Source organism: Eufriesea mexicana, unplaced genomic scaffold, assembly GCF_001483705.2.
Source record: "Eufriesea mexicana isolate 0111107269 unplaced genomic scaffold, ASM148370v2 scaffold2087, whole genome shotgun sequence".
Classification (NCBI taxonomy): domain Eukaryota; kingdom Metazoa; phylum Arthropoda; class Insecta; order Hymenoptera; family Apidae; genus Eufriesea; species Eufriesea mexicana.
The window spans coordinates 758566-770273 of NW_016910162.1; the positions used below are offsets into that span (position 1 = coordinate 758566).

The 11708-nt window shown below is 33.0% G+C and overlaps 1 protein-coding gene across 1 annotated transcript in view; it reads left to right on the top strand.

Annotated features, from left to right (window-relative positions):
- The window catches only part of dve (SATB1_N and homeodomain domain-containing protein dve), a 132646-nt gene that overhangs the window by 7859 nt on the left and 113079 nt on the right, over positions 1-11708 (top strand). The window contains exon 2 of the mRNA XM_017902861.1: positions 2237-2507. Coding sequence (XP_017758350.1) covers positions 2237-2507 — 271 coding nt within the window. The remainder of the gene's footprint in view (positions 1-2236; positions 2508-11708) is intronic.

Sequence of the window (11708 nt, forward strand, 5' to 3'; positions counted from 1 at the left end):
ACACAATGTTGTGTATATAATAAACATTGTACTAATTAATTGTATTCATAATTCTCACACGAATCTATAATATGGTAATGAAATGAAATAAAAATAATAGTAAATACCAAATTCAAAATTCATATACTAAGTTTGCATTTTTAATTCCAAATATTTGTATACATTTTGTGAGCGCTGCAAATTTACAATACTAATCTATTCACTATAAGATCCACAGTAGATAAAATAACAAACAATAATTGAATCAAAAATGTAAGAGTACTAAAAAATCAAATATTATTTAATATAATATCAATAAGAAAGTTATGTTATTTACAAAAATATACTTATTATATAAAAATATAATTATTTGTAAAGATATAAATTATTTATAAAAATATTTTGTTATTTATATCACGTAGGAGAAGTGACCAAGGCGTTGGACTAAAAATACAGCCGAGATAATAAGGATAGAGCACAAAGGAGTTAAACGATTTCTCGGTCGATTTGGTCATGCAGTTCCACGGAAGCGTCATCGACGATCCAGTTTTCAGACAACGAAAACCGCCGCCGCGGTGCATTTCGCACTTCGGCCGTAGTGTAGGATTGTCGCATTCTGGGCCCACTTGACCCTCGTTGACATCGTGAACGGCTTAGCCGTTAGTGTTAAGTTCAGTTCACTCATACATAAATCTAAGTCCGCGCTTATGCCTTAGCAGGCCGTTGTCGGAATTGAGCACGTGTTCAGATTTCATCGACGACAACGCTTAGATCATCCGGCTCATTCGATACGACCGAATCGTCGCGGATTCGACTACGGAGTGTCGTCTCATCGCGGTTAATGACGAAATTATTACGTTGCTCTCCTTACGTCTATTATTAAACCCGCACAATTAATACAGGCCTTTCTCCACGTTTACTTTATCCTGCCTTTGCACGTATGCTGAGAATCGTTGGCGATGATTTGAACTTGTCAATTCATTGACGAGGAGGTTATGTCTTTTACCGCCGAGCTCGAGACGAACGTGTACAGTTAAAGGTTACGTGTGCTCTGTGCGCGATAAAAGGTATTGAATTTAACAGTTATTACATGGTTCTGTAGTTTTGGAAAATTTGTTACTCGTGTTGGTAGATTTACGTATGAATACGTCGATGTTGTGAATCTTTATGTAACAGTATGGAAAGTATGGAAATGTTTATATGAATAGGAAATTATCATTTGACGTACGCATGTTCCGTGCTAGAAAGGTATTAATAGATATGTTAATAAATAGAAAATTGGTATATACATACGTGTAATATGTCAATATATCAAAAAATGGAAAATAATATGGTAATCAGTAAATTCAGAAAAATATGGGGAATTTGTACGTAAGAAGTAGTGTATAAATCGTAGTCCGTATCATAATAATAGCAATTTATGTAGGTATACAAAGTTAACCTCCAAAGACAAGACGTGTAAGTGATTGCTCGTGCAAATTATGCAAAACTTTAAATTATCATGGGTTCAGTTTATTCATCATGCAATTGCGAAAGAAATAATAACGAATCTCCTTATATGTGACATTGTTAAAGAAGATGATAATTAATAGGTTCATTAGTAATTACAGATTGATCATTAATATGGTAATAGGTTTACCATTAATATTTCAATTGATAATTTATCAACACTTGCATTTTTTATTATAATTTTATATTACATATTAATATAATTTATAGTATGTTCGTTTAACAATTTTTTAAATATCTAGTCACCAAAATTATTTCAATTAAATGGTTTCTTAACAAATTGGATAAACAAAGATCCAGTTCAGTTTATTGACATTAATATTAGAGTGTATATATGAGTACTATACTAATTTTTTCAAAATTAGATCAGAGATGTTGACAGTGTTGTAATCGTTAATAAATAATTAATTAGGAAGTTCATTGATCATTAATACAATAATAGGTTAACCATTAACATTTCAATTGATAATTTATCAACACTTACACTGTTTATTTTAACATTATATTACATATTTATATAATTTATAGTATATTCATCCAACAATTTTCCCAATATCTAGTTATCAAACTTATTTCAATGAAATTTTTCCTAAAATTTGACAAACAAAGATTGTACAGTCCATTGACCTAAATATGAGAATGTATCATACATACATTATACTAATTTCTTAAAATTAGACAAGAGATGTTAACAGCGTTGCATGGTTAATAAATAATTAATTAGGAAGTCGGACGTTTTTGGTTGCAGAGCCAAGCTTTGGCATTGACACACAAGGCCTCTCCACCTTCGAGGCCGAGTAGTGTGTCCTCGTTACCCAGGAGTCCCCAGTCTCACCAATCCCAACAGTCTCAGCCGCAGAACACTACTCAGCTTCCGCCGGTGCATCCTCATCAATCGCAGACACCCCTAAGCGCGCCCCAGACACCGTTTTCTGCGCACAATCAACACCCCAAGCAAGAAGCAAATACAAGCCCCAAACAGGAGGGATTCGATCTCAGCAAATCTACCTCCAGCACGGGTGAGTTTCTTTTCTTTATTCTTTCTGTTTTTCCCATCTTTCGATCTATTAAATGTATCGAAGCTTCCGAGGTATCGAATCCTAGGTTGAATGAATCTTCGAGGAACGATTTCGTTGTGATTTTTGTCGAGGAAATGGAAACGAAAAGAAGGAAATGGAACAAGAAATTTAGATTGTATCATGAACATTATTTATTTACATGTGAGTATTTGTTTATTCATCTTATTTTCTGCTGTATATTATTATTTATTTATTGCTGTGAGATAGAGTCCACTGTAAGAGTTTTTGATTATTTTTAGTAAATTATAATGACAAATTTTAGTTATAGTTAGCGGTTGTTAGAAATATTGACTAATAGTGATTCTTATTTTATATTAGGTTTTCGTACGTGAAAAATATTCCACAGAGATGAGTTTTGAAGTTATGTACGTTATTTATTTTGAATGGAAGATGGTTATGAAGGATTTTTCGTTACGCCAAGTTTCTTTTTTCATTTTCTTCTTTTTTATCTGTATTTCCACGATGGTGTTACAAACCCTTTATTGAGCCATCCGTGTGTTAATGGTCTGACGTCTTTGACTTCCAATGAATGGGATCACCTTCATGGTAATGGGTCGAATGGAAACAACAACCATAATGCGTTTGCATTATGAACCTTGGTCAGGATTATCAGTGTCAATGAGGCTACCAAATTAGTCAATTATAGGACACAATGAGATATTTCCTTCACAATAATTGCAATACTTACTTAGAAATTATTTATCTGGTCAAATAATACTGATTTAAAAGGGTGTTTATTTGGAAATTAATTATAAGATTACAGAAGTTTCAGTTTAAGAATAATTATTGTAGGCTTCAGACTAAAAAGAAGTTATGAAGTATTTGAGTCATACCTAATTATTTTACAGTGTTAACTCAGTAGGTACAGTGATTTAATCCTCAGTAGCTGCAATTATCTCTCATTGTGATAGAAAGATTTAAGAGTAATTAGAATTTCTTGCTTTGCTCTCAGAAATAAAGGGTGTTCCAAAATACACGCAAGATTTGAATTTTGCCCCATTTGTATGGTAAAGCGTTGTCAACGAAAAGGGAAAAACAGCGTGACAGTTGACAATTCAGGGTTATTAAAAATGAAGTGCTATACAAAGGAACGCGCTCTTCATTGTTGAGCAATATTTTAAAGATAACGAAGGTTTATTTATTTTCTATTAAAATTGCTTCTTGCATAAACTTTGGGACATTTATAAACCAGTGATTAGTATAAAATATAATAATACAGGAGCAAGTTAATAAATTGAAAATATAGATTTAGAAAATATAAATAAATAGTTATAGGGTTGATATGCATAATATATATTATTTAACACTACTTAATACATAATATAATCTATAAATATTAAATACAAATTAAAATTGAACAAATTTCTGCTAATAATAAATTACCAATGAGTGTTTAAAGACTCTCACACATAACAATAAGTAAAAAATTTTCATTGTATATACAGGGATATATAAATAAGCCGTTTATTTTGAAAGTGGCATAAGTCCATTTTCAAAAAAATCGAGTCAGCTACCTTAATAGCTACATTTTTACATGATCTTTTCATTCTGAAACAACTTGTCACTAACATATTTAAAATCATGAAGATTTTGTAACACGAAAATTTGCTGGTTAATGAAGCGATGAAAAGGTTTATTTTGAAAATGGCGTAAGTCCCATTGTGGGAGTTTTAAATGGATATGGAAAATATTATGCAATAAAATTTTATGAGATCCCAGCTTTACGTTTAATTATCAAAGTAACAGTTGAATTATCAATGTGCAATGAATTTATTTTAAACAACAGAACAGTGCCTATCCACAGAAAGAAGCGCATTGTTCTCGCGCAGTCTGCGTTGAAAACCAGACTGATGAACAGTGTTGTCTCACTTGCTGAGTATTTTGACTTGTTTCCACAGTTTTCTTAAATTCGGGTTGCTTAATTCGTGCTTCACTTGTAATATTACAAATTTCAACCGAAAAACTTTAATAATATCAAGTTGGCACAAACCTAACCTAACAAACCTAAAATATAAGGATTTAATGGATTTATTACATTATATACCACCTGCACAGCACAGTTATTTTAAATCCCTCTTGCATACATAAACTGGAGAAGTTTGAATAATAATTAATAAAGCAATATTAATTTTAAAGTAAAAATTATTTAACAAAGAATAAAAGTTGAATATTTTTTTGATTTTATAACATAAAGGTGTATACACATTTATTTTTATTTCAAGGGAAATTTACGTTTCCTATGGACCTGTGCTTTTTTGAGAATTGAAAACGTCATTTCATTGATTTTGAAAGTGTCATAAGTCCATTCATAGCCTTCAAAAACATATTATTTCTTAAATAATGTTAATTATGCTAATTGGGATAATAAATTTGGCACCCTTAGAAACACAAAAATATTATTCTACTATGTTATCTGTTATCGATATTTTTAAATTTAATGCAACGCAAACCCGTCGATATCTCGATTCGAACATAAATGGACTTAGGCCACTTTCAAAATAAATGGCTCAATTATATTTCTACCCCAATAGGGGCCTAAAATTCTGAAAGCAGTTACGTTTCCTAGTCTAGTAATTTTAATGCAAACAAATCCAATAAAATTAGAAATAAAATAAGTTTAATACAATAACAAACCTTGCATTAGGTTCTCACGCGATTATACTACTTCTGAAATCGACTAAACCTGTCTACCGCAACTGTTTAACGCGATATTAAATTATTCAATTCGTAACGACCGTGTCACTTCCAATTCTGATAGCCCAACGTGTATTTATACCGGTTGCGTGTCCCTCCGGTTCAGACTAATGGCTCCTGTAATCACTGAATTATTTCTGTATCTTTGCTAACAATGAGAATAATCTGGTAGCAGTGTTCGAAGAACAGAGGAACCGTTAACGATCATGAGGCACAAGTTAAAGAAGTTGGATCCCGTGTCCGTGGAGCAAGTTTCCATCGGGAATGACGAAGAGCTCGTGTGCGTAGACGATGGAGGTCGCACGGAGGGGTCGTTAAAGCTCGTAAACGAGATAGACCATCGGCGGAATTTCCTTGATCCTCGATAATGCAGTGGAAACAATTTGCACGCGTCCGTTTGCCGGAGCGAACGAAAACCAGAGCCCCCTCGTGACATCGAGACGTATCGATCTCCTTTGACGGGAGTTACGACTGTGACATGTCTTAGGCAGCGGTCTAGGTGTGAAATTTATTTATCTGTTAGAGTCTGAACAAATTTATCACTTTTATGCAAACTGCTTCATCTATTAGAAGACAATACGACAAGACAAGACATTCCTGTGACTATAGTTGTTTAGGAACTTTGGGGTGAGAGTGGATCTTATGATCTTCTATCATGAAAATTGGCCTAAGTAGAATATTTAACATTTATTTATTGGACCTAGTGAAGAAAGTAGTCTTCTTGGGTAAATTAACTTATTTACTGATTTTGTTTGTATCTTTTTGATAATTATGTATGAAATTCACTTATTGAACCAAAATAATTTATAGAAAAATATGAATTATAGTATTGAAATTATTGTATTATGTTTATTTATTGGATCCAGTATAGAATGTACTCTTCTTTGGTAAATTAACTTATTTACTGATTTTGTCTGTATTTTTTGATAATTATGTATGAAATCCAGTCAAAACAATTTATAGGAAAATGTGAATTATGATATTGAAATTATTGTATTATGTTTATTTATTGGACCCAGCGAAAAATGTACTCTATTTAGGTAAATTAGTTTATTTATTGATTTTGTTTGTATCTTTTTGATAATTATGTATGAAATCTAGTCATTGAACCAAAATAATTTATAAAAGATATGAATTATAATATTGAAATAATTGTATTATTGAGAAATATAATCCTAAATTTAAATAATCCTAAGTTTAAGATAATATATAAGTTAATTTTTTTAATGAAAAATTAATTCAACAATAATATCTATCAGGAAATGTTAATTAATATTTCAAACTATTGAGACATCATGTTCTTCATAATTATATCAGAATAAGGTTCTTTTTGACAAGAGTTAGGGTACTTGTAATTATTATAATTTTGATGGTTAAGGCATTTGCTTTAGGCAATCTTCACGTAGAGTTAGATTTTTCATTATAGTTTAAAAACTTTTTTATTTTTATCTGAATTGTTTACTGATTTCCTTTATTATAAGACAATAAGACATTCCTGTGACTAGTCTTTTAGAAAGTTTGGATTAAAAATATACAATATGTATTGTTCTTCTCCTGTGATAGTAAGGAAAAATAAAATATTCTTAGAATCTAAACTTATTTTATTTACTGATTTATATTGTCTCTATGCTAACAAGACATTACTATAATTAATCTTTAGAAAGTTTGAATATTGTATTTCAAAAAATTCCTCCTATCTGCATAAATCAGTTCATTTAAATTACCACTCACATTAGGCTATTTTAAAAATTTATAGTATTCTTTACTGTATTGTATATTTAGAGAAATAGAGAAGTATTATTTATTACAAACTTCTAACAAATAAAAAAATATACAATTCCTTACAATATTATTTTTAATTACACATACACAAACACAGTAACTAAAGAAAAAATTACAAGATATGAACCCAATCTAGAGATACTACTGCTCAATCTGCATAAAATTTTTAAAAAAGAACAAACAAAAGTTTCTTCTTAAAAAATAATTTCGTGCTTTAAAAATTTCCAAAAGCAACTGAACAGAATCCATCTCCCAAAAAATCGACCATTCTTACAAAGAAAGAGAATAATTTCAAAGCTAATAAACTAAATAGTCGAACACACATTTGCCAAATCGACGAGTTGCACTAAAAAAAAATCAGAAATTTCAAATACAAACAGCTAAATATAAAAATTCGAAAAAATCCAAAAAATGGAATTATAAATTTTCCAGGCTCAAATAATAATTATTATTCTCTTTTTCTCAAATTTTCTCTCAAATATCGTGACACGCAAACTTTTGGATCTTAAAAGATCTCTGCACTCGACGACTTTTTCGTTACAGAAAAATAGTAATTCGAAAACCTTCTGTCATAGAGTCAACGATATTTTTAAAATGGTAAATGATAAATCATATGCAAATTAAGACATGGAATTATTTTTCTTCGACATTCCACATATCGTTAGGTAATTTTAAATTTGATATATTAATTAACGTCGATCTTTAGAATCTGATTAAATGGTGACCAAGAGTCACTTCTCAAGTGCAAAGGGTTAATAGATCAGTGTCTCCCGAACCCCTGAGATAGTAACGCGTTTTTCCGTTCAGAATCGTCGAATAAACGCGTTCGAATTTTTTCGAAAGTTATATCCCGGTGGAATTCCCATGATCGTGACTTGGGGTAAGAAAACGGCGATCGTCGAAATGCAGGGAGCAGAAAGGTACATATTTGCCTTTCGCATTTCGAATGACGGGAGCAAAAGGAAAGGGAAGAGGTGGGAAGCCGTGGAGGCACGCACTTCTTAAATCTACGGATTTCGAGGATCCTCTTTAAATCTTCAGCGTCAGGACTAATCCCCGGTTTTCAACCCCGTGGCTCCCTTTCCCGCCCCTCCGTTGCTCTTATCTCGACTTTCCCTGTCGTGTTCGGTTTTTCAAATCCCACGAAATTCCGCGGAACCTTCGATCCGATGCAAAGGAACCGCTGGTCCCTAGATTGGCGCTGCCCGTGCCCGGCTAGGGACTTTAGGCCTAGTTACATGTCGGGAATGAACGGACCCTCTGTATCTTATGTAATCTATGGATGTCCGAATGTAAGTAAGTTTTCTCGTGCGTATACTTTTACATTTATGGTTTCTCGTTATTATTGGGATTATGGATTTATAATTGTAAAATAAATCCGTAAATTAAAAAAAAGCCGTAAATATAAAAATATACAAATGAGAAAACCTATTACATATATGTGTGTGTATGTGTGTGTGTGTGTGTGTGTGTGTGTGACCATAATTATGAAAGTGGTCTAAGTCATACATTTTTCGTTTCGAGATATTTAATGGATTACATTTGAATAAGTTAAGAAATATTTTTATATTATGCTACATTTTAATTTAGTCTTTTATTAGTTTTAATTAATGAAAATTTATTATAAATGTGAAATTTTGTGTGAATCTCATACGGAAATGCCGTTTCCAAAGTTTGAATCGACTTAGACCATTTTCAAAATTATGGAAGGATCTGCATTCAGGAAAAATGACTCGAGATTTTCATCTAAGCTTAGGCCTTCTTGTAATTTTTTTAATGTTAAATTATTAATTGCACAATCTTCATCAGTGCCAGTGTCCTCGGAATCGATTTGATTTACAGCCTCAGATGCCATTTCTATCAAATCCGCTTCGTTAACCCTTTGCACTATTTTCACGAGTCTGACTCGTGATGAAAATTTTAGGCCAAACTTGCATATCACGAGTCAGGCTCGTTGTTTCATTTCATGCCAAACGTGGATATCACGAGTCTGACTCGTGATCGACATTTTGGGTCGAACGTGGATATCACGAGTCTGACTCGTTATCGACATTTCAGGCTAAGCTTGTATATCACAAGTCAGACTCGTTTAATTTCATGCGAAACGTGGATATCACGAGTCTGACTCGTGATCGACATTTTGGGTCAACATGAATATCACGAGTCTGACTCGTGATCGATATTTTGGGCCATACATGAGTATCTCGAGTGGTTTTAATCTCGGACCAAGTATGAGTATCACGAATGGACTCGTGGTTATCTCGCACTCATTGTCGGTCGTAAGATATTCTGTTTCAAATTCCGACACTCGGGCTCCGTCGTTCGGCTCTACCCCGACCATTCGGGCGCACGGGTTTGGCACAGCTTCTTCCGAGTTTCAGCGCAGTGCAAGAGGTTAAAACGGCAAATCTCGTCGCGGTTGTAGAAATACAGTGTTGTACAAACATTTTTGCAATTTTCTTATCGCGTCACAGCGAAACTGTGTTAAAGGATGCCGTGTTATAAGATGGCTACCTGTACTCTAATTTAACTCTCTTTCCAACACCGAGCGACTCACGTGCGGGTCAAAATTAACCCTTTGCACTCGAGAGGCGCCTTTCAGTCGCTATTTGATAAAATTTCGAGGCTCGCTATTAATTAACACATCAAATTTAAAATAACGTAACAATATCCGAGGTATCAAAGTTAAATACTTGTACCTGTTAATTATTACACGATTTCTTATTCACTGCTCGAAAAATATCATCAGACATAGCAGAAAATTTGTCAACTCGTATCCTCCTTTAGCTAAAAAATCCTCGAGCGCAAAGGATCAATTTCTAAGGACTCTGTTTTGGTCGTCAAGGGCCCTGCTTTTATGCTTTTCTTAACCTACGTTTCACCACCCCGTAGGGCCCACGAAATTTAATTTTGCTCCCCAAAATAATTTTTCCATTTGTTTCCAGAAAATATTGATCGATTTATAATTTGTTTCTGTTGGCAATGGCCGATTCGTGATTTCTTCCCGAAATGGTATCTTACATATATTTTCTATTCAATTCTTTTATTCTATTTCTTTCCCCTGTCCAAAGAGATAAGCAATATTAACCCTTTGCACTCGACGATTTTTTGGCTAGAGAAGAATAGAAATTCAAAGATTCTCTACTGAAAAATTGACGATACTTTTGTAAGCAGTAAATAAAGAATTGTATGATAATAAAATTGCAGAATTATTTGATCTCGATACCTTGCACACTGTTACGTTACAACAAATTTGATATATTAATTAATATCGATCTTCCAAATTTTATGAAATGCTTTTATGAAGCTCATTTCTCGAGTACAAAAGGTTAAAAATACGAGACGTATTCCGAATACAGGTAACCCTCCTATAACACGGTAGATAGAAACAAATTTTATTTTATTTTTAATTCTGCATAAACAACATAATTTTTATTAAAAATATAAATGTATGTACAACACAAAGCAAAAAGAAACAAAAATATTATTTTAATTTCACGCGACTTTAATTTAATAAATTTCTTCGTCGTCACTGCTCAATATAATCAACCGAGAACGTTTTATCGGTGGAATGATATCGCCTTCACTTTCAGAACATTTTTCTTCATTTAAAGTTCTTGCATTTTCTTCCCTCTGTAATTTCACTTTGTTTACTGTTTCTTAGCACGTCGTTGTAAATTTCTCGGTATGAAGCTAAACAGTTTTGCAGCTCTCTTTTGAATTTTCGACTTCTTTCAGGGTTTGCATTCAGGAAAAATGACTCGAGATTTTCAGCTAAGCTCAGGCCTTGTAATTTTTTCAATGTTAAATTATTAACTGCGCAATCTTCATCAGTGTCAGTGTCCTCGGAATCGATTTGATTTACAGCTTCAGATGTCATTTCCATTAAATCCGCTTCGTCAATTTCTTCCTCTACTAATAAATCTTGAACGTCCTCAGTAGCCATATCCACAAAAGCTGCAACTCTAATTGATTTAGCAAATTCTAATATGCCACCAATTTCATTTTCTCACGATTCACGCACGTTTTCTATTTCAACTCAAGAGGACCATATTTTCTTGCAACACGTGTTATAGGATGCCGTGTTATAGGAGGGTTCCCGCAATTCATGAATCGTGTTATAGGATGTCGCGTTGCAGGAGGGTTACCTGTACATAAGTCTTAATTTTCCTTACAAATTTACGTATGAATTTTGAGAAGAGTCACGTGACTGAGTAAGAATGAAATCTTTCAACGATGTTACTCCAAACGGTATATAGTGCGTGCGAGAGAAGGAGGCCTAGCGTGTTTACATCCTCACAGCTGACTAATTCCACTGACACTGCTATCGTCACAGACAGTGACCCCTATTGGTGACGAAGATGATGACGAAGATCATCGGTTACCGTTTTTCGTGATCAAGGTGGAATCAGTGGAGTTAACACTAGATTTACGAAACCCGTGAATTTGACGAAAGGGTTGCTGCAATTATACGATGGTAGCAGATTTAGTTAACTTTTATTAAGATTGTTAGTATTGTAGGATGGCGAAAATGGTCTTGAGACACCGAAAATTCACGAAAGAACAAGAATACGATAACACAAACTCAAAATTCGTAAACTGATTTAATTTAGGGAATGAACACCAAGATAACGAAAACACACAAAGACGCACTCTTTTAAAACA